General features: G+C 43.3%; 1 protein-coding gene across 1 annotated transcript in view; it reads right to left on the bottom strand.

Moving 5' to 3' along the window:
• LOC126563642 (fringe glycosyltransferase) overlaps nucleotides 1-24,772 on the bottom strand; it is a 118,965-nt gene that overhangs the window by 71,635 nt on the left and 22,558 nt on the right. The window contains exon 3 of the mRNA XM_050220287.1: nucleotides 7,125-7,173. Coding sequence (XP_050076244.1) covers nucleotides 7,125-7,173 — 49 coding nt within the window. The remainder of the gene's footprint in view (nucleotides 1-7,124; nucleotides 7,174-24,772) is intronic.

Raw genomic sequence — 24,772 nt, 5'->3', positions numbered from 1 at the left:
GCGGAATCGCACGAGAACGTACAGTCATAAACTTAGAGTGACATTAATGACAGCGAGGATGAGATGCTTTGCGCGCGTTTGCATTTCTAATGTCTGTGTCTGTGGTCCGTCCGCGGGCTGTCGCTGGTCCGCTAGGTTTGCTTTGTAGCGCTTCTTCTAATCTGATGTTCAGTGACAATCGTGGACCATGTTTGTAATGTTTATCGCCAGGGGAAGGTTGCAAGATGTACGAGAAGGGAGGAACAGCGAATGATAATAAACGATAACTTTTTTTTTGTCTTCTGGGCGATCGATGATGGTGGCTTCTTCCACTTGATTTAGTTAGAGCTGACATGTCTCCAACCTACGCACAAAACATGGAACGATAAGCTGGAGCTCAGAAACATGTAGAAGATGTTATTGTGTTTTCTTTTTTGGGACAAATAAACTTCTCCGAATGTTGGTTAAAACTCTGCCGCGAAGGCATTAGAAAAAGATCGTCAAGAGTTGTGGATGCCGCCGAGTTTGCAGGAATTCGTATATATTTCTAGGTGAAAATGTGCGAAAATGCGCCTAGTCGCGATGGGCAGGCGTTAATCGAAAACTGCGCATAAGAATGTGTAACATGTCATCGAAATACAATTTAAATATTAAAACCGTTTATCTTGATAAACGGCAACACACCTCGATAGGCGTCGCAAACTTTTGAAGTCCAGCAGCGATGGTTTTGAGGTCACTTCTTTTCTCATGCAGCTTTATGGCATGGCATAGTTTACTATCGAAAGAAATGAGCTTTCTCGATAACAAAAGGGATACAGTGGGTCATCCTTGGGTGTCTGCCCATTTCACGTAGCGGTTGATAGGTTACGGGGCTGGTGGGTTGGTTATGATGTTATTTAATAAAAGATTCCAATTCCAACCAACACGCCTGCAACTTCATCGGACGTGTGGAACCACCGTTCGGAGCTTCGTTTTAGAAGAAGATGTTTTCCTTCGTGATGGTCACAATTTATTGACGTGCGTTCGTCGGTCTGTTTCCCAATTCGGCGTTCCATCCGCTTAGTCTAAGTCGTCAACAAATACTCATCACTTCTGGGCGCTTCTTCTTCTTGTGATGGCGCGAGAGGCTTGGCATCTGGAAGCGGATAATGTGTTGATTTCGGGAAATACAGTCACCACCGCGCGGAGCTGCGACCCTGGAAGGAAACTGGAACCATCTGAATGATGCGATCGGTTTCGAACGATCGTGACGATCGTAAACATAAAAATCTCACCGAGCCCATACACGCTTTAATTAATGGCACATTTTAGTTCGATATTAACATGGCTCTGCAGAGAAATAGGTGGGTGCGTTGGAATCTACACCGTTGCCGGCAAGGTATTGAACGATGCAGACGACCAACTTCAGGAACATAACTCTATTCGTGTTTTGTAGGTTTGGGGAAGACTTTTTTTTTTTGGACGTGAAGATGTTCCGCCTTGCTTGGGACGGCCATTTTGGGGACGTTTCTTTATTCAAGTTGGAATTTAAATTGTGGAACTGAACCGACTGAGGCGTTCGATACAGAAATAAAGGACCGAAGGTGTCAAAATATGTCTTATTTCAAATAATATTTCAGTGTTTATGGTGGATGGACATATATTAACTTCATTAGTGTTTAGTTTTTGAAGTTTTGTCTCCATTTCGACAGTGACGGAGTGAGGAATATAGATTTTTTGTTGTTCCGATAGAACGAACTGACTGTATCGATGTGAGATCTATTGATAGGATGAATTGAAAGTGTCTAAAAGCACCAATACCTGTATTCTTATCCCCTAGATCTATACAAAACCACAATTGGCTATGTCCTACGTTTCGTAAATGCATATTAATGTCCATTAGTAGCCCATTTTATGCTTGCAAATTAAATTATTGTAAGCCTCACATCTTGATGCTTTCACCCAAACGTGACTTTCACATTAGGCAAATTAAGAGCTTTTAAACAAATTGACAAATAGACGATTAATTTGCTATCGCAGATCGCTAACTAACACACAAAGAGCGGCATTGCAGTAATATCTGAACATGATTTTAATAGCACTCACCCCGAATGTGACACTTTAGGCTAGCAAGGTGTTGAATGAAATGATGAAGCTACATTTCTACTCATTCGAACGGTCGTATTACCCCATCAACACCTCATACGGGGCAGGCGATTATTAACGGCGAGGCATCGCCATAAATTCCACCACATCGACACAGCATTTGACGTTTCAGCTTATAACTATGTTTTACGTTTTATAGCTTCCAAAAACCATTGTCACGTGGTTACGAAAAGGGGGGGGGGGGGGAGAGAACAGAGTGTCCTCCCAAACACCCAACCGGAATCGAGCGCAATGCACGATAGATCTTCCCCAGTGTTTGTCGCTAAAAGTCAACTGAAGTCTTTTGGAGCGGAATGTGATTAGCATAAATGGTCATCATAAAATAGTTATCTCTTCTTTACGCGGTGTTGTTTTTCTCCGCTGGAGCTTGGTACGGCTCGATCCGCCCCCGAAATCGAGCCGACCAGCATCGCGAGACTCTCGCGTGTCAAGATCGATTAATTCTCGTAAAACTAGCCGAATCGAAATTGAAGATGTTGAAGATGTCAGGAAAGAAGGAGAAAACAGCCAAAACCTGAAGACTCTCCTTGGTGCGAGGACACATTGGCAGACTTTTGCATAATGATACACGGTTTTAAACTTCCCGCAGATCGGACCTGGGGATGTCCACTTTCTACGTCCCATCTAAAAGGTATCCATAAATTCGTTAAATGTGCCATCATGGTCCTTAGACCTAGGAGTTCCTGCCACAATCCGTTCAATTCTCGTTTTGGGTTCGATTGTGGAGGGACTGCGAGCAACTTTGCTAGCAAAATGCGTAGACCGATTTGTGCTGACGATTTCCATAAAAACCATTACGCTTTAGGTCCGGACTGACTTTAAGATAAGAAATGAGGCGGTGTTATCGATGAGTTATTCTGCAGTTTAGATAACGTATTGGTGAATAAATAGTTGAAGCTGGATTTGGAAAGGAATGTCGGAATGGGGGTTTTACCGTGTCTCATTACCAGATGACTCAGTATTTGACTCAGTATCGAGTGGTAAAAACAAACACAAAACTCACTTCTGTGTGGTCAAAGCTTGTTCCCATTCCTAATTGAGCTCATTTTTAAAACGTCAAATTTATAGACCCACCAATATTGTCTTCACCGTCACAGTGGAATTTGCAAGTGTTCAGCCAGAAAGATGATCATAAAGTTTTATAGCAACGTTGCTTCGTCGAGATATGTGGCGTTCATTACACGTTTACGATGGTGCAAATAATAAATTATTTGACTCTTTGTTCCCTTGCAGGGCCCTTGCGAATTCTTTGAGAGTGATAAATTTTAAACCTTCACTGCAATCAACGTTGGTGTGTAAGCTACCTTTTCATTGCGCTACTTGTTACGGTCATTCTGCTCTGATTAGTGATATGCTTTCGTTTTGTTTCGAAACTCTCGCCTCAATTGCTTCGGGTACAGTGCATGTTGATTGAATTTTACGATCCACGGCACTCCAGACTGTGCAGATTTCCTCGAGGGCAACTATTGGAGGGGGAAATGTATCTTAACGATCAGTTCGTCTATTGTTTTTTTTACATTGGGTCAGCCATCCGCTCGACTTCTTCACGCGGCAGAATCCCAGACAATAGACAGACACGGCCGGTGGCGTTTGATTTACGACAGGTAGCTCTGCTGGCTTCATTCCGATGAGACAGAGGCTAAAAATCATAATCAATTTAGTGCTCTCATTAAAAGCGGTAGGAAAAGACATAAAATGACCTGACACAAGAAGGAGGCAACTGGACACCGTCATTGGGTGTCGTATATTTGTTTCCCCGGTTTTTTTTTCTTGCTTTCCTTAAAGTAAAACTAAATAACCACCACACAATTGCACCCCATCGAATGGAACTGCCCGTACAAGGCGGGGAAAAATCTTCTCAATCACCTCCAAAATTTTGCTTCTCCAACAGTCACCGCACACACCACAGTAGCACCGGCAGTAGCGGGAAATTATTCCGAACATTTTGATTAGCTTATTCTCTGCCGTTTTCCGGTTTTCGTACACGGTCACAGTTCCCTCCCCAAAGGGTCCTATTGCTTCTGATGGTCACCGTCGTAAAGAGATATCATTTTATTTTCGTTTGGTTCCATTTGTGCAAACGAAGATTCTCAAAATGCGAAGATGATGTGGTGGCCGGAGGCTTTCGCTTCTTTTTTATTTAGCTAGTGTTCTTCGTTGCTGTGTTTGACTTTCGATTGCATCCTTTTGGGCATGCTGCAGTGCAATTTGTGTTGCTCTGTAGGATGAAGCAAAGCAGGAGAAAATGAGAGAGATCCTTTGAAGAAGATGCTTTGGCAAGTGGACAAACTGGTATTATTTTCTCGGTGGTATTGAGGCTTCCACGCCAAGAAATGCCATGAGGATTTCTGTTAGCACGTTGTCTTATGTTTGATGACAATAATTTGATTTTGGCAGTAACTATAGAGAGTGTGACTTCATCGTTGTTGCCGTGGATATTGTGTGCTTAAGCAGGATTTTCCAATGAGACTTACAAAACGAACTATTCAGGAGTCATTGTTGTATTAGAATTCTTCCCAATATTCTACCGTAGCTCGTCTTATTTCACATCGTGTTTCACTGATTAGCATTGAAACACACAAACACAAAATGAAAACAAAAAGCCTAGCAGCTTTAGAACGCCAAACCCCCAGAAATTCAAAACCTCGTCCGAGAATGTCTCTTCATTAGCGAAATCCAGGAATACTTCCTTCCGAAACATAAATACATTTTGGACCCATTCAAAAGCTACGGTACCACGGTGTCTGTAGAATTGGATGCTGTTGGGGCCGTTATAAAATTGTCTAAATTGTTGTTGACAGCCACCACGCTGTCGAAGGAACGGGAGACGGCAGGTAACCGTGAAGAGTCGTCTTGAACCGAATGGTTCGAGAGTAGCAACAACGAACAACCAAAAAAAAAAGTGAAACGTGCCCAAACGGAAGGTCGATCATCAATCATTAAATGCTTACGATGGGGCTCGAGGATTGGCATGGTGTTGTGACTATGAATTTGACCTATGGGAAAAATTTTAGGACGGAACGTAATCAAATCATGCCATCCCGAGGGAAACTGGAAGCAATGACGGGGAACATCACATGCGAGCTGTGTTCGAGCAGAACATAATCAACGAACATTGCGCCCAAGTCACAGAGCACATCGCAAACTGAGCTGGAAAGGGTTTTGCAGGAAGTAGCTACATCGCACTACTTTACCTGATTCACCTTCCCCTCGTTGTGTTTCACTTTCAGAATTACGAAAATTTACTTTTTTGTGTCTGCGTACGAGATTCCTATCCTCACAAAACCGGAGAAGAAGTGTTTTTTGGACTGTTTTTTAGTTGGGAACAAAAAGCACAGAAACACCCACCAAAAAAAAAAACTGTTTGTCCCGAAAAATGTTTGTTGGTCCCGCGTGGAATTTCACATCATTAGGAGGTATTCCGATCAGAATGTCCCTAACAAGCTGACATTTATTTATGCGATCAGTGTTTCTTGGGGTTCTCTCGCGATCACCCGGCATGATCATGCGTTGAGTGAGCGGCTCAGACTGCTTATGCCGTTTTTGGATCAGATTTTATTATTTGGTTAGATTTATACTTTTACTCTCAGTATCGAGGAAGGTTTTCCAATATTGAGCAAGGTATCTCATGACTATCAGCAGGTTACTGGCAGGTCCTCGATTTTACGTAAACGTTTTTCGTAAGCGATTTATATGTTGGTCAGAGAGGAAGGGACTTTGACCTCAAATAACAGACGGATAAACGCAAAATACCCTTCAACCGTCAATGCTGGGACGTTTGGGATCCGATTTATGTGAGTTCCCCAAAAGACTTTAGACGACACGCGGGGATTGTGTGCGTCTGTTTTATCCGATCACATCATTCAATTTAATGAGTTCAAGAGAAAATCAAATTATCGAAGTCCTCCGTTTACGACACGAATGCTAGGGAAGAGAGGACCTGCCTGAATCGGGCTCGGGCTATTAATCAGCCATTTTGTGTCGTCTGTGGTTTTTTGTTCCCTCATGCTACCATCATGATGTCGCGTCATGCTTGCGATCGATTTGGTAAGTCTATAAAAATGGGCTCCAAAAACAGGGGGAAACGTTGGGGAATAAAAATAACCGCCTAGTGGACATGTGATCGTGGACAATTTTAGCTTAAGAGTTAAAACTATGATAAAAAAAAAGTTAAATCGATTGTCTATTGAGTCGTAAAGTTGAGTCAAAAAAAGAAGAACCAAAAACGCCTAGCGAAGAAATATAGATAATCTGACGTAAACGCCGGTGAGTTAACAAATTTTATTTGATTTTAATAAACGACATCAGGAATGTTTGCGCTTTGTATGTGCATGATCAGGAGGACCAAATAAGACAAAAAAAAGTTAGTTGGTTGAGAGTTGTTAGAAGAGATCTTCAACTCTAGACGATTGAAGTTAAGCAAACTTCAAAATTATTTGTAAAAACGAGCATCTTTTACTTCGTAGTTTCGTAGATAATAATCTTAACCTTTTAGCTGCACACTTAATGGATGCTACTTCAATGTTTGTATGGGTTTTCGTCTAAGCTCTGTCGACGTTTCATCATTCCAATCGTTCCAACCTTTTATCAGTTGCTCAAATGGAAGTGGGTATTTTGAAACGTACCTTTCTAAGTCTTTGTTTCACTGATAGTTCGATTGATTTAAGTCGTAAACGAGCTATAAAATTTAGGTTCGTTTTTTATAGCATTAGGAAAGTGCGGTCTATTCATCTTTCTAGTCGAGAGCTTCTGTGCGTTTCGTACGAGTTTTATTTCTAGGCGCTTTAGGTCGTTTTTCCATTTGTGTTTGAAGTTGGAAAGAATCGGAGAACATTGAGGGTTGAGTAAAAGAAAACGAACAGAGAGCGTTTAGTAAAAGCATTCCAAAGCGATTCTTCTAAATGGTCTTTTGTTAATAAATTACTTTCCTTGCTTATATAACACGAAAAGAAAATCTTTTTATATGTATTTAAAACTGCAAGGCATGTGTGAATACTTACTGGTCAATTTTTGGTAGTGTGGATCGTCGGTGTCAGTGAAAAACCACGTCTGAAATTAAAATATGAAAAAAACATATAAGAAATATACGAAAAAGGCATCATGAGTTTCTACAAAACTAATCAGTAAACGAACTCAAAAATAAAACTAATCAAAATAAATAAAGAAAATCGGCAAATGCTCATTGCTACACTCGAACTAGAATAATTTAAATTGATTGATGATCGATTACGTCCGTAAGCTTCACCGTCAACGCTTCGATCATCCGATCGGCAATTCAATAAAAAGATAATCAGCTTAATTATTCTAATTAAAATATCCATCCTACCGTCCTACCTGAGCAAGAGGAAAACCACAGCTTTTACCATTCATGGCGGTCTTCTTCAAAACGAGACATCGTTTTCCCTGAGGGCCCGTTTGATTTTCCCCTTTTCAAGCTGAAAGTTTTCCTGCAGCATTTACCGCTCTTGACCAACGCCACGGAATCGAACGGTTGGTGTTCATGTTTTGAAGTTAGGTACAACGTCAGGGAAGGAAACGAAGGCAGGAGAGCCTACACTAACGATGAACGTAGACTTTTGATGGAGGAATTGTATCATCATCGTTCGACTTTGATCGACGCAAGCGAGGGGATGAACAACACAAACCGCTAAACGGTTTGATCGATTCCAAATCGCGATCTCTTCGTTGGAGAGAGGTTCGTGTGTGTGTGTTTTGTTTGTTCGGTGATTCGCGATTCAAGTCACTATCGATTGTCGCCCGCGAGATCTTGATCTGTCTTTCAGCGACCGATCGTTCTTCTATCCCGTCCCGTCATCGTCGCGATCGCCGACACAAGATGGAAGCCACCGGATCGATCGGGAAGGAAGCTGTCAGCGACACAGCAAAAAAAAAAAAAAAAAAGTGGCCACTACCAAATATGTCCACAAAAATAAAGGCACTCGCGATCTGGTGGAGCAGTGATTTCTGGCTCGGCTGGCTGGCACGGTGTGGGAAAAAGTGACCGCCGAACGAGCCGGTTTGTTGTCGGTTCGATTCCTACCAAAAACCGGAAATCAATCGTTTGGTACAATTCTGTCAGTCAGCGACGCGTTTTCGGACCGGCGACGGTGGCGGCGTGTTTATGCATGAGGGTTTGCCCTTTTTTGCTTATCGTATTTTAATCATCTCATCACCAGTGCCCGGGCCTAAAGAACTGTCCCTTCCGAAGCCGGCAAATGAGCCAAGCAATTGCATTTTGATTGCATTCCAGGCGTTTTGAATGGAAGGATGGGATTGAAGTTTCGCTGTCGATTGATCGCCGTCGATGGTTGACATCGCAATCAGCATACAGACAATTAAGAAATGAATGTGACGCAATTAAGGGACGCCATATTTGGGACGGGTTTTGTTTCGGAGGGGTGGGCCAATGAGCGCAAAGAAATGATGCCAGACTGTGTAAGAATTATGACATTTACTGTGTAACTGCCATCAAATGTGTTACTTTCCTTATCGGATAAACCTCTGAACTGCGGGATTCTTAATTAGTATTTGGATCAACCCATCAAATCAACTTCCAACTCAATTATCTTTACCAAGCAGGACCTCGTTAAACAAGCCTTTTGTAGTCCAAAAATCGGAACCGCAACGCAAAATTCTTAACAAGGAGTCAAAGCACTTGAGAATCTCTATTCGTGCCAACGCGATCGATTCATCGATCGCATTCGTTTGCAAAATATCGATATCGAACACAACCTACCTAAGGAGTGTTGGTGCAGAAAAACCCCGCAGCGGAAATGGAAAGGAAAAATAAATTGCCCATTGATTGTGCCCGAGGCTCGAGCAACCAGAGCACCAAAGCGTTGAAGATGCGATCATCACCGACCGGCCCGCTATCAGTTGATTAACATCTAATTAGACCAGACACGAACAAATGATGCCGATGTTTCTTTCCGACGCGTCCACAATCAGTGCTCGAAAGCGCAAAGAAGACGATATCTTCTGTAGGGTTTTTTTTTTTGCAAACCACCAAGACATCAGGACACCAGCCAAGAAGTTGTTGATGTGATTAATCGCCCGCTTGGTGTGTGTCGCTGTGCGTTCGAACAAGAGAGGCAGATCCTCTGCCTTACGAGTGTTTTGCGGATCTTTTCTGCTGAAGTGTGGCTCTTTACTGGGGTGCATCTTTCCCTCCATGGTAGGTGATAAGATGGCGATCGATTATGTCAATGGCAGCAAACGTTTCGCCCGTACCGACGCAACTTATGCTCCATTCAATGGGGTTGGCAATTCTGGACAACGCTGGCGAAAGCCGGGCCACGTAGTCTGGTTCGCTATTCAAATATCAATTTAATTTACTGACTCATTGTTCATTGATGCATAAATCAGTTTTCACGATCGTTGCACACAAATACACACATGTTTCTCCTTTATGTTGCAGTAGGTTGCGTTTGGAAGACGAACGAATAAATTCACGACCGTCGGTTACACTTTATTTGTGGTTTTTGAGGTCCTTTTCTGTTTTCTTTTCCTTTACAACAGTTTCTGTTCATTGCAATGTAGAAGCAGTTTATCTCTTTTTTTAAACATAAAATAATTTATAAAGAACTGTAATAATAATTCCTAAAATAGTTTAAAAATCAGCTTTACATGCAATACTTTTTATGTTAAAGTTCTATCCTGTGCGAATAAAGAACAGGAAGGAAAAAGGCTGACTCTTATTTACCATCTGTTGCAATTTACCATCTGGCGACAATGAGGCAAAGCCCATAAACGGTACAGTTCACAGGAGAAGGGCTACATTGCTCCACAGTTTGGTGGCTTCTTTTCCAAAACTAGCTCGCTAAGAAATCGAAAGTATAACACAACAACTAAGGAAGATGAGAAAAATGTCTTTCCGTTCGTTAGAATTGTAGCAGAGTAAAAGGAAGCAAAAGACAATCTAAAAAAACAAGTCACACAAACCAATCCTTTTACACTCAGCTCTAAAAGACCAGGTAAACCGACGCGTACAGGAGAGACCAAATCTTGATAAAGCCCCCAAAACCAACCGTCTGACACTTTGGCGATTTTGGGTCCCGCGTGTAATGCGATTTATTTTCACCGCACCGAAGCCAAGCGTAGCTGGGTCAAAAATTAAGATTTATTTGCTCATTGAAATTTCACATTATTTGTACATAATTCATGTTTAGCTTATGTTCTACACGGTTCGGTGCGCACTGGAATGGGAGATGGGTTTTGCCGCCTTTATTTGCATTCCTTTTTCAGATGCTGCTTAAAAGGATTCGCTTTTCAATAATGGAGCTGCTCGCTTCGACGCTTTTGGAGGCCGAAATGGCAGCACACGAAGAGCAAACTTCGAGTGCAACTTCATCACGACTTGTGGCGCTCTTGCGCTTAGGGAGGGGGTGGGGTTTTTGGTGGGAAGATGACGGGCGCTGACTCGGGTGGCAAACGGGTGGCAAAACAAATGTTAGCGAACTGAGATTGCAGCCACGGAAGTGCAAGTGCTCGTGTTACAACGAACCGTACACGTCGCACGTGGGTTCGTTCGGTTTATCTTATGAAGAATTGGTGAAACATTTTCTAGCAGATATGCGTTTTTAAATTGCCACCGTTGACTCTGCTGATGGATAATAAATTTAAACTTGTTGAAGTATATTTTACCCCAAAACGAAACATTCTTCAACAGCCTTAAACAAACTTTCATAAAAGGCCATTGAATTAGTCTTTTTTTCTCTCAGCCAGCCCGTGCTAGCTCGATTTTCAAACTCCTTGATGGACGTGCAACCACCAAAATGACAACATTTCTCGCCAAACATGCCCGTGAGCACATCTGAAGTGGTGTAGAATTTCGTCCACGCTCTGTCCCTTTCGGGCGGCTTGTTTATTTTGTGCGCCGGCATTTTTTGTTGCCGTTTTCCACGTTTGGTGTTCTTTTTGCGACAATTTTTGCTGAATGAGTTCCACAACACAGACACTGTCACCACGGGTACTAACGTGTACAGGGAGAGAAGTGTTCCGAAACGGTTGCACAAGCACGTTCCAAGGGTTTTTGCTGTTGTTGTTTTGTTTAGCAAAATGTCGTAAAGAGCCTCGAATTTCACCTTCCAATTGGCAAACAGTTTCGTACCCGATGACGGTTAAAAGTGCTAAGTTTTAAAAAAGCGCTAGCGAAATTGTGCTGATGGGCAGAGAAATATGTTTTCATAACAGATGATTTCCAAACAGGTTCACTGAAACTTAATGCATCGTTTGGGATGAACGAAATAAATAATTTTAATTCATCAAGTAAAAAATTGCAACGAAAGCGATTGTGAGTTTACAAAGGGCCATAGCTTTTTGGGCTAATTTTTTTTTATTAGTTTAGCAATTTAATACCTATGAACTATGCAAGTTAAAGCATTTTTTCGTTAAAAACAAGCAATAAAATAATTAAAAATTTTAATATTTGTGCCTGAATATTCTTAGAATAATCTATTTCATATCGGAAATTAAATTGAATTTTTATTCAATGGTTTCAAAGTACTTTAAAATTCCTAGTTTTTTAGAGATTTAGATCTGCTTCCAAAACGATAGTTTCATCTGTTGGATTGCTTTTTGCGCTTCTCAAAAATAATATTCAAAAATTTTAATTACAAAAAGAAACGGAACGTGTTAATCTTTCGATTTGGAAAAAAAAATTGAAGCGATAAAACAACTGGCCAATAAGTGCGTAAACAACCAACAGGAACATGTGTGATGAGTCGTGCCACCTCGTCTATAAATAGCACAAAACAGGCCCAAAACACACTCTCGCCCATATGCTCGTTACGATGATCTGCCGCCTTTACAGTCCTTAAGTGCTGTATCTTTTCTTTCCGGGTGTCATTCATCTTTACCACACGCCTAGAACAGACCGACGTATCCGACCTATTTCCGTTCGGGATGATGACTTAATCCTTCCCATCGGTCTATGTTTTTGTTCTGACAGTATGCCCCTTTTGTTTGATGGTGATCGTCGCTGACAAATTGACTTCAGAGGGAAAGCGAAAAGAGTTCACTTATCTTCAAAAAAATGCGATACGCTCACACATGTGCTCCCGAGCAAGCAATAAGGGCAGGCGTCGTAGAAAGACGTCACGCACTAGTTTCACATGTTTGTTTTCCGTGATCGTGCAGTGACAAAAAAAAGGGTGTTTACAAGTGGTCGTATGCTTTTATTGCTCTAAATGTGTGCTGTAACGCAACCGACAACAAGTAGTTACATTCCCGCATTAGAATATGGTGGAAATTGCAGGAGGGAATGGGGGAAAAGGAAGAACAGCGCTTTTAAAGAAAACAGACCAGCGTTGCGAGGCGGGTGAAGATGACACTGTTCCAAAAATCGTACCACATGTGAATGTCATTGACTTTTCCGTTCCATTTTTCCCATCGGGATTAGGGGATGATGGAAAATGCACCTTTTTCCCATTCGGTTTTTAAGCGGGATGTGAAAATAGACTCGTTTGCAAGTGGATGTACAAAAGGAGGGTTTCCAAACAAGTGGTTCTTGATGAGGATGAATCTGTTGCGATGGATTTTCACACGTTCATGAAGAACTATTTAATTGCTCTTTTTACGAAAACTGTGCTTGGTAATAGAAGAAATCAAATGTAAAGAGAGCAATGAATAGTTGTCCGTATGCAACCTCATCAATTAGCAAAAAAGGGAATAACTTTTCCTCCTTTTAAGTTGCTACCACTGCACTCAGGCATGGGATGAGAGCAATTTTTCAAACACAAATATTAAAACAAACTACCAAGCGACCGCCTTCGTGATGCATTATTAGCATCCTTTTCCTTGTGGGCGGCATCCAGCGGGTGACACATAATGCAAAACCCATCTCCACACCCTCCGCGTTCTTTGGCGCAGAGGTGCAAAACGAGTATCGAGTTAGCGCGATTGTCAACATCAACTTCCCGAAGCCATCCTACGCACGTTTGTTTTCGTTTCGCGCAAAGAAGGCAACAAACTGCAGACGGCAGCATGTATATGATGCGACTGGCGATCCGGAGCAGCAGAGCAGCCGAGGGAGAACGAGTTGTTATTTGTTTGCAGAAATTCCAACTCTGAAGTACGCCGTAACGAACTGGAGCGGAGCCACAATGGGACAAAATTAAGTCTTAAGCTCGATCTTGAAAGAATAGTTCAGAATAGACATAAGTTCAGAAAGCAAGTTGAGAAAGAAAGTAAGAAAAGATCCACGAAACTATTTATACTTCAGCAAGCTTATTAAAAGCTATCTTTTTATTCACAAGCTTTTCCCACTGTGCATCGCCGGATGCATCGAATGAGAAAGTGCTTTCCAACGGATCGTCCGCACAACGGCGAACGCACATATCGAGTGGTTTTAGTGTGGCCATCAAGTGCATTTCTAATGGATCGTAAATCGTTTCCAGCACGCCACATTTTGCCGGGTTTTATTCCAATGCATTAACAGTGGACACTTTTATGCGACGTGTGAGTTTTGAAGCAAAAGTGTACAGAAATTTGATATCTTTTTTGTGTGTCGATCAGTAAAACTGGGCAAAAAGTTACCCCAAAGTAAATCGTTTTCAATGCAGATTTATTTTTACTTTGATGTAGAGTTTAGGAGTTTGCAGTAGACACGCTTCATTCGCATCTCGACGCATTTCAGCCAATTCTTTCGGCATCGAACGGAAAAGGAACTAAAGTATCTAAGCTATGATGTTGTGAAATGCCTTCTTTCGCGTCTAATCGACGACACACATTTTTGCACTTAGCTATTTCAAGACTTCAATAGCCAGCCAACTGCCACATGCTAGCCCAGACAAGGAAAGAGGTTTGTACTACAAATGGATGCAAGAAAAGAAAAACCATTCTCTAAAGACCTTAGAGACACACCGATGGCGTTCGTCAACGTTTTTTCACATCGCAAACAATTCAATCAACAGCTTCTTTAGGAAAGAGAGGGAAAGAAAAAGATGGCGCGAGTAACGGAAATGGAGACGATTTTCCACCCGTCAACTATTCTTCCATTTGGATCCGTTAGAATAGGTTCCGATTTTCTCATCAGGGGTTTTGTTTTGTTGTAGAAATTGTCGAACATAAAAAACCCCTCAAGCAGAAGCTCTTTTTTTGTGTGGACAATTTTCTCGTACGGTGTATGTGCTCGTAGGGAAGCGAAAGAAACAGAGGAACAACATATCATTCGTCACCAAGCTCATTCATACCGTCCCATCGTTGCCTACCGCCACCGGGGAGTGGAAATCGTTTTCAAGTTCACTCGGCAACTGCAGTTCCCGTGTAAACGAACACGATCGATCGGCAACGGGACGGGGGAGCCGGTGCAACTGTCACAGGCGGTAGGCAGAGGTCGGTTCTGGTTTCGATCTGGTTTGGATTGTGGCTTGGCCGGCAACAATTACAAACAAGATCGTGGGAAATGTTAATTTAATTTCATTCCTGGCCGATGATGAAGCGACGGTTAAGCGCTAACCGGATTGGAAGGCGACCAGCGCGAGGTATGAGATTGTGTTCCGATATTGAAGAAGCATTTCTGATGGATGCTGGCACAAAGATCGTAGAAAGCTTTGTGTAAAATAAAGTGACGTAAAATGAAACCTTTTTTTTTGTATAAAATACTAAACAAAGTTGTGTTTAGGAACAATTCCCCAGAAATTCCAACACCCCATTTATCTTTTTCAACCCTTCATAAACAAATGCGATTGTTTTTGTGTACATTATCGCAACTGCAGCCGTGGGTGGAGAAAACACATGTCAACATGTGTTCATCGCGTCGATCTAATCTCGATCCAAATCCCAGCCCCTCGTCGGAATTCGGCAGCTAGCCGGGGCGTCGCAGTTTGGTGCAATAATTCTCGGAAATAGTTGTGAATAACATTAATTAATACCAGCAGGCTCAAGAAGCCATGCGGAACGCACTGAAGCGGTACAAGCGATGCACACGATACATCTGTCGCTAGCCTCTCGCTTCTCCCAGGTTTTTGGGTGAAAGATCGTCTGGGCGATTCTGTCTATTAGCTTATTGGACAAAAAAACAACAAGCGGTAGCAGCGGCCGCGGCAACTTGACTGGCGCCATGACTGTCGACCGGACATGCGGACACGTTTCGCTGCGAAAGGAATTATTGTCTGGACGTGTTACCGCGCTTCACTGCAGGGGAACTCCCATCGCCAGTTTATCCCGCGCTCGATGAAGCCCTTGAGTATTGATTAGAAGTGTCCATGGCCAATAGACGGTTGGTTTGTGGTTTTGTTATCATGCACGGTGCGTACTGTTTTATTGATGAATCTCAGCGGTTTGGGAACGACAGTTATCAGCGTATTGGATTAGCGGCAGTTTGGAATGCTGTTCGGTCCGGACGTGGTTCACACCGCACTCAGCGCGGAATGTTCCATTATGCCAGCTCGGTTTGATGACTTCTTTGCACTGGAAAGACCGCACGGAAAAGGCTTTTCCTGGGTCAAGCCAATTGCAGGGCGGTGCAGCAAGTTGTGCAGACAGGTCACTACTGGCAGCAGCAGAAGGTTTGCTCGATGCAACCATGCTCCTGTACAGGCAACATCACTTTTCATCACACTCACCCATACATAGAGCGCGGCCCACAAGCTAGCATAAGGCTTGGCGAAACGTGATAAAAATTTACAATTGCTCATGTTTTTCTTTTCCCTGCCAATTGTCTTCCGTCAACCACCGCAGGAAGAACATCGAAACACGCCCATCAGTGTGGGGTCCCATCCGGTAGAACCGGGGCTTCATGTCAGCGGCAGTTTGTACTTTGGAACGTTTGGAAAGTCACAGGTTGATGTTGTTACTGCTGCCTATGCTGCTGCTTCTGCTGTCTGTCAATCTGGTCGCCTGTCGGACGCAGATCCGGATCCTTGCCCGCGCCCAACACACGATGAATTGTCGGATGTACGAACTACTGCAGAAAATGTGGAGGGAAAAGGAAATTGTTACTTGGCAGCAGAAACCAGTTCTTTGCAAGCACTGCCTCACTGTGCTGTTTGATGTTCGTGGTGAAAAGACCGGTGTACACCAGAATACGTACATGAAACAATTATGCTTATGGGTAGAATTTGTCCGCGAAACACGTTAACGTCACTTTTATGCGTGGAATGTTGATTGTAAGGTTCAGTGAAGAATGGATAGTTTGGGTAACGTTTAGCGGAGGGGTCTCTTTAGGATCATAATTTGAGATGCAACGAATCTACAAGATTCAATATCGGCTTGTGCATTGACCATAGCCGTTTATATTTTCAAATTTGGCCACTGTCAAATTTTCTTGCGAGTCTTGTCAAATTATTTATGGATCTTCGAATTGCGTTTGTTTTGCGACCTCCTGGGGGGAAATTTCTATAGGATTCCGAACCCATAACAGGCTTCCAAGTTTTCAAGGCAATTCCAACAATGGTGAGTGAAAATTAGAAACGGTTCTTTTGCTCTCCTATCAGTGTCCGCAACGTTCCCTACCGTCAGTGTGTCTATTTCGAGAGAAGCCTCGAATCTCCACTCTGACCCACCAATCCAAGTTACCGAACAGATTGTTATGGTTTTTTGGAATACGATACATAAATCTCGCCCGTAGAACCCAAATGGAACGAATCCGCCCGTTGGAACTGCTCCAGCAACTTCCAATATTCACGAGATCCACGACCAAAGACGGCGCGATATCTTTCACGATGCCTAGGCCTAACCTCGGCGACCCAAAGCATCCGTGCACCGTACCGCACCTCGTGGTCCGATCGGTTCAGTTCCACTTCCCAAAATGCTCCCGCTGGGTGGAGAGCACTTTTTCATAATCATAAATCTTTTTCGCGGCACCGAAACACAAACTCACCAGCGGCGCACATTCGCGTCCGAACGCCGAAAATGGTCTCCAAATGGTCTCCGTGGAGGCGCGCGGTAGATGGGAAGGTTTCGGTATAATTTGAATGCGATTTTAATCATCGATAAGGACGATTGGGGCTGGTGGGCGGTATGTTTGTGTGTGTGTGCGTTTGCATGAAAATCTTTGACCCACAATCCATCTCAGGAAGGAAGCAAAGCGGGAGTGGCGGATTTCATTTGACCTTCCGTGGCACTGGTGGCACCACGATGCGAAACAATAGTGGTTGAATGATAGGGAAAAACCCAGTCGCAGCATGCGGTAGCACAACCCGAAAAGCACAAATGCATCACCAGCAGCAGCGGATGGATAAAGGATGGATAAATCGGCAAATGCTCTCATCACTAGCGGGGAGAGAAAAGTTGTTCTTTTCGTTGGTGGAGCATTGGTGATAACATCACGTACCACCTAAGGAACCAAACAATGCCAAGGCTTCACGTGAACGCTAGATAAACGGAAGAGATCCGTTGTATCTTAGGAAAAGGGGCGAAACGGTGAAGAAAAGCGAAACTTCAAAGCAAAGTGTGAGTCTCTCTCTGTCACACTCACATAGCAGAGTCACTTTTTTGCTAACGCTTGTCGTAGTTTGCTGCTAGAAAATGGTTGGATGGACCGCTCATAAATAACAATTGACTTAATTTCACATTAAACACTTCGCAACGTTCCCCTGACTTGGAAGGGAATCGGCAAACCTGGCGAATCAGAAAACAGTTTTGTTGCTTCCTTTAGGGTAGGTAACCGCGTTCGGGAATGATTGTTTTAAGTACTACCTTGGTGCTGATAGTGATCGTACATGCTACTAAACTAGTGCTGAAGGTACGAAAAAACGATAGCAACAGTTGTGGTGGTGAAAAAGAACCTTATTTTCGTGATGTAGTTGATTAAAATGCTAACTTTTTGTTCTGGACAAGCTTACGATAGTTGTTGAGTAGACACAACTACAAGATGCAATTATTTGATAAATTAGAACATGAAGCAGATAATTTGAGGACAAAATAATGTGAAGATAGAAAAGTATATTATAGAGATCACTTCGTTGAAATTTGCAACTAAGTTCGATAAAATAGGTAGACAAAGAAAAGGAGCTTTGAAGTGGCTGAGATCTTAGTTTTGAAAAGATTATCCAGTGTTGCAGCAGAAGCCATACATTATCTTCACAAGTACCGACTTTGACAATGTTTATAGTAATTCGATCTTCAAGAAGCTGCCTTAAAAGTAACGCATCGTGCAATGCAATTGCCGGTAAAGCACCTCAGATGTGCAACACCCATAAGTCACAACCTAACGGACACTTTGATCGGAGACAGAATCAGTCCCATCGGTCTTGGGTCTCATCCATATTTATGTAATCCATAGCTCTCCATCACACCCAAACCCGAAACACTAGGCACCAGCTGCTTTCGATCCAGTTCGAATGATCGACGACGAGATGAAAAATGTTTAATTCATAAGCGTACACAGGCACAGACAGCCAGGAAGGAACCGTACCGACCAGTGCGTTAGGAAGATTGTTGCTTTCACTGTAAGGACCTGTGGCTCGTGATGCAGAAAAGGGATTTGCAATTTAATGATTTGTTTTCTGAGCGCGTGTGTACTGCTTTTAAGCTTATAACTACGATACTAGAAGCACATTGCAGAATCTTGATAGGCACTCATGCAACCCTACGATGGGTGCGATTGGAGGCTTGATGCAGGATTGAGTATTGCCAAGGGTTTGAGGATATGGTTGCCTCTAAGGGTTCATTAATTTGTCTCTCAAGTGCTGATGACATATTTGTGCAGGAAGGTGAAGAGAAGAGCCATCCAGAAGAGGTGGATCTTTTCCAGCCAGGATGACAATGTTGACAAGCGTTCCGGAACGCTAAACCACAGCACAGAAAACTGCAACCGCACGTTACGGGAAAAATTAGCATAATTGCATATTTTTGTGTGCTTTGGTTCTTCATGCTTAGTATGCAATGCAGCGCAGCCACCACTGCCAGCGATCAGATAGGAAGAATGGTTCCCGCTAAAGCTAAAGAAAATGCAAACGGTGCAAAACAAAAACATTTAAACCAATTTTCTTTTTCCACTTGCGAGGTGGGTGGTCAGCAACCTTCTGACTTGCATCCATTGGAAGTGGCTATCGATGGCATTGGAGTATGTAGAAGCGTGTGCTCCATCTTTCATCGGCTGATGAGCTGGTTGGGTTCGTGTGCTCGAGGCAGTATCAGCGATGGTCAGTAAATGGCTTTGCATTAAGCTTGTCCGGTACCGAGCGAAGGTTCGGTGCATTGTTTGCGCTTCAAGGTTCCGAAGTAATCAGTTCCAGCGCATCTAAGCGCTAACGATTTTTTTTGTTTTCAAACTGAACTGTTGGAAAAGGCAAAGGCATGTCCTCAAGAACGTGTCCGCATACATTATGACGAGCGTTATCGACAAACCCGAATGCGTCCTGTTGTCATTAATTTGTGATCAGTTTTTTGTTGTGTGTGGTCTCTTGTGCAGAAAAAAAAATCTTCACTGGAAATGGTGAGGATCACTTTACTCCAGCCCGGCATTGAGTTGGACATCGTAGTCTGTCTTGTTGGTTTCTCACCTGAAAGTAGATTAAAAAAAAGGTTGAAACCGAAAATTAGCTACGGATGGACGAAGGAGCATCGACTGTAACATTGATTATGATTTAAGGAACTCGCGAAACGGATTCCGACACATATGGCGTGTAATCGGTTCCACAGATTTCACAACCAAAAACCCATTGACACTGTGCCGAATTCGGAATGGCGCGCCAAGACAATATTTACGATTATGATGCGTAACTTCCTCTTTTCAATTATCGACCGTGTACGCCTTAATGTCGTCGAGTCTTTGCTCGCCGAGCACGATAGGCGAAAGAGGAGTGCTCTGAGCTTAAAAATTAGTATTCGATTCGCTTTTTCGATCTGCCCGATCGGTTCCGTTCCATAAAATGACACTTGCACTCTTCTGCTACACCGCCTAGCCAGGGTTCCTGATGATGGGTACGTTTCTAGGCACGTAGGAAGACGACCGAGGAAAAAGGCAGCGGAAGATTTTTTTATTTTGTTTCTGACAAGCCGCGGCAAAGCGGGAAAAAATGGTGAAGACCTTGGCGTGAGTGAGTGTGAAAAATTCATAAATAATATCTGTGCCGAGTGGTGCGCGAGCGGCGATATTGCATGTTCGGAAGATAGGTGAGACCTGGTTCTGTGAGGCTTAATAAATTAAGCCGTTGGTGGTCCTGTCTCGTCTGGGATTGGAATCTTCATTTCCAGCGCACCACCACGAATGACACCATCTACACGAATGTGAAACGGTCGTTGAGGCCACTGGTGCCGATAGCTCAAGAGCATCTTGATCTGATCTTAGACGTCGAAGGCAGGTGGAAGTTGTTGGGATTTCGGAAGAACTAAGCGTCCCGGTAGGGTGCAAACCTCCAATCAGCGATTTTGCACATAATTTCTAAATCACATTTGCACCGACCGGGCAGGTTCGAAAGCTCTGCAACAGTACGAAGATTGTAATCACGATCAAATGACGACAGGTGACGATAGGCTCTTGTGTTTAAAAAAAGCTTTTCTAAGAAAAAAGGAAAGAGCAAGGGGGAAAAAATTCTCACCCGGAAGCTTAATTTACGGGTCAGGTTGAAGTTATGCTTTTGCAGAAATTTCTAACCTCAAAACCGCTTCAAAGTAGCAGAAAAAGTCGCTGAACTTGTGAACCATTCTCGTAAACAATCGTGCGATCTTGGAGGAAAGTATTTTAGATACGCTTTTCTCTCTTCCTCCCTTTCGCGCCCAATAAGGGTTGAAGTCATTTGAATGATAATTATACGGTTAACAATTTGCTGCGGCAAACTTAACGGAATGATCGTCTCGGATAGTGCTGAGAAGCATCAAAGTGGCGTGGCGGGAACACATCTGAAGCGAAGCCGAAGCGAATATTGCTCGATTATTCATCGCTAATGGGATATTCAAATTGCCATTGTTGTGCGATGGGGGAAACGTTTAAGTTTGCAAGCTTAGAAGGAGATCGGTGCCAAATTTATATTCCAAGCATGCTAATGAAACTTTAGCGAAAGATTTTGCGAATCAAGAACATCTAGGACGAACAATGGACGGGCCAGCACAAATCACATTGATTGAGTGATAAAATTAAGAAATAATCTCCACTGTAAAAGTCTTCTTTAGGAAAGTTATTACAATCGAGCAATTTATTTTATTTTCCCTCTGCTCGGGAAATGTTGTTGTTTGGCCGCAAAGCATTTATTATTTAAGTGATCGAGTGACCAGATGTGGCTTACAGGTAGGCGTTCTCTTATGATGCGTATAAATATCGCAATGCAAGACATCCCAACAGGAGAAAGCTTTCGAGGCTCTCTGAGCAAGATGCTTTTTATGACAGCTTTAGCTTACTGAAATCCATAAGGAATGTCTCAACTTTCCACTGGAAGCTATCTTTCCAACCCACTCACGATTTTTAAAGCTAAGAGCGCGCGTGACACGGTTAGTAGATCCACCTGGAACGCCCTATACAACATGATTAACACTGGGCAGCTGCTAAGGCTTAATGATGCTCCTAATAAGTGTGATGACCATCGGTGGTTTTGTTGAATTTAGACGATACCTCCGTAACTCGTCCAAGCGAGCACTCGGTGAACAGATGTACGAGATCGTGTTTAGATCGTCGGATTGCTGACTTGAAACATGATCCAATTGAGTACCTTCATTGTCTCATTACGGGCAATCGTCCTGTGTTCTATTTCCAACTCCATCCAACTAGACTAGACATAGGACTGTACGAGGACAAGTTTTTTGTTGTGTCTGGCCAGTACGGGTCGGCAATAAAAACCACCGTAGGCTAGAATCTTCCATAATCGGTTTGAACCCGGGCGAAGACATACTCCACGTACCGGATCTTTCACCCGGGACATCGCGATGGCACGACACCATCCCCGAAGGCGTCGTTGATCTTGGGCACGAGCGAGCTATCAAAGGGTTTCTTCGGCCTTCTTACCTCCGCTCCACAAACGGTGCGGGTTCACTTCCTGGGGCAGCTTAAACTGGTTTTGCTGGTATCTGGAGCTTACCGACAACCGTCCAAGACCAACGCCCGGCGGGGGCGTTTTTCGAAGCTTGTCCGGGTACGGATGGTTCGGTAGAACAATTGGGGTGGCTGGCTAGCGGTTGACCGACCGGTGGGTACATATGGGTCCACTGTAAGCCCGTTGCGCTTGTTACACCTTCGCGGGACACGTTCCAGGAGGTGGGCGTTAGGGTGGATCAAGCGCAAATTGAATGTAAAAAAGAGACCCCAATGTTTCCTGCTGGTGTGTGTGTGTGTGTGTATGTTTGCGCTATTGGGACAGTTGTAGGGTTGGGAGGGAACAAGCAGGGACGCCACCGACACACAATCACCAACGCATGCAATTGGATGCAGTCGCGGACGATCCAGTTTAAATTTCCATTTCGCGCGAATCGCGCCATGATCATAACCGTTCACAGGCGGATATGGTCCCCGTTGAAAGCTGATCCTCTTGTGCAGTTTTGCTTGTTTCGAAGCGGGGTATTGCAGCACTGGGGTGCACAATAAATGGAAATAATTTATTTCACTCCTCTTTATCTCGGGTGCCCGCGCACTCGGGGCGTGTGCCCGTTTGAACTTGTTGAGCTTGTTACAGGGTTATATATCTGGCGACCGCGATCGACTTGGTGTTCGGACTTTTTGAACCAACGGCAGCATTATTCCAAATCGGGGACAAAACTTTGGATGACGCAGAAGCATTGTTTGACCCTTTCGGGAACCGATTCGAATGTCGGCAATGGCATGATCAGATGCTCCAGTTATATGGCGGGCTTGGTAGAATTAAAAATGCCCAACGTAGGATAGCAAGCGTAGGCCGTGAAGATGTAGGAGTCCCAACAAGATACAAAAGCGCTCCAATCGATTGCGAATCAGATAGAAGTCACATTGACCTTACTTCTGTATGCATACCCGAAGGTGAAAACACTTATCGGGTTGATTTAATTTTTTCAGCAATCAAACAGTTCTCAAGCACGGCTACACGGTCTCCTGATCACTCATCGCAGACTCCACGATGACTCCGATATCTCTTGAGGGCCGGTGTGTATAAACATAATTATAATTTCATATTCCAAAATTTACCAGATCATTTGTGTTGGAGTTATTGTTTCGCCATGGCGTCGGTTGAATTTCGTGAAGTTTCCGACATTAACGGGAGGTCCCACTTTACTGATGCATTCTGATAATCCGAACCACAGATCCGGTGACTTCCCACGATGTGTTTGCCGAAACAACCCCGAACACACACACACACGGTTCCTCTATTGAGCCGCGTTCAAACATTTTATCCTCACGCTAGCACGGTCGGAAACATGCAGTATCATGCAGTCCACTTAACCCCCTAAACGGGCGACGTCCACAAGTCGTCGGAGGTGTTCTTAATCTTCCCATTGCTGGCCTCCCCTCTTCCTGGCCAGAACGCTGCACACATCTGATTCGGTTGACGTTGAGTTGAGGTCATTCAGCAACGATCCGACCACTTGGGTCCCTTGTGGTTGGAGGATGTCCAACGTTTGATCCGCTCAAGTAGATTCGAACCCGGTGCTCTTGAGACAACCAAGAGTCAGCAAAAAACGAGCGTTTTCATCGCTGGCTGTTGCGCCTAGAAAAACGGGAAAGAGCGAGAAAGAGCCTCGCGAGCTGTTGTTGACTCACGGAAAAGTCGCTGACTCAATTGCTCATCATCAAAAGTCACTCGGATTAATCCGGCCGATATACGGCGGCTTCACACAAGCCGGGAATGGGATGGTAGTGTAAAGAGCGTAGTTGAAGATAGAGAGCCGCATCGGTAAGGAATTTCGATAGAATAACATTGACCGATCATTCTGCCTGCCGAGACGCCGCTTTTCTTGGTGAGGGAAGCTAAACATCATATTTGTGTTGTGTAAACAGCAACATTCTCTGGAGGATTCTATTGCGTCAAACTAGACAAGGTAAACTGGATCGCTTTTGATTGTGAAGAAGTTCGTACAGAGATTTTGTTTCAATGTATGGTCGGTCTGTTTGCTCTATGACATTCCACATGAAGCGCGAAAAGAAAATAATCTCGATGAAATATAATCACAACATTATTCATAAGGAAAAGTTTTGCGGACCTTAAGCTTTGTTATTCTTTTGTCATTTTGTTTTGTTTATTAAAGTTTACCATAAAAGAGAAGAGGATAAAATAGAGAGGAACGCTTATTTAAAATATAAAAAAAATGGCAACAAATGAGTACGATCAAAGAAGAAAAAATTAACTGAAAAATGTCCAAAACCAGAGTAAAAGAAAATCACCAAGAGCTGAGTTGAATGCAATTGTGGCAGCACGTGCCATGAAGTTGTTTTTGTCTTGGACAAAATATTGGCCCGAGTAATAAATGTTGGCCATTGCACTAGTCGCCGTGTCTCTCTTTCCACCAGAAGGAGTCATGCATCGTGGTGCTGCACTTTTGCTGCATTTGTTGAATGCCTGGCCGGCATTCCTTGGCCTCAGATGCTGGCCTGTGGGGATTAATTTGCATACAAAAGGGTGACACAATCATGGAGCAATTGTTGTTTTCGCTGAGGGTTGTAAATGGCGATATGTTCTTAACAGAAGAAATGTGCTAAAAAGCAGATATTCTTATAGGATTTTTTTGCTATAATCAAAAATTTTAGCGTTATAAAATAACTCTTCCTTCAGTTTGAATTTTATAGCACAAAAACGAACTTAATTAA

The sequence above is a fragment of the Anopheles maculipalpis genome, chromosome 3RL (assembly GCF_943734695.1).
Source record: "Anopheles maculipalpis chromosome 3RL, idAnoMacuDA_375_x, whole genome shotgun sequence".
In the NCBI taxonomy this organism is placed as follows: Eukaryota; Metazoa; Arthropoda; class Insecta; order Diptera; family Culicidae; genus Anopheles; species Anopheles maculipalpis.
The sequence above is the reverse complement of the archived record's forward strand: the minus strand, read 5'-3'. Positions and strand labels throughout refer to the sequence as shown.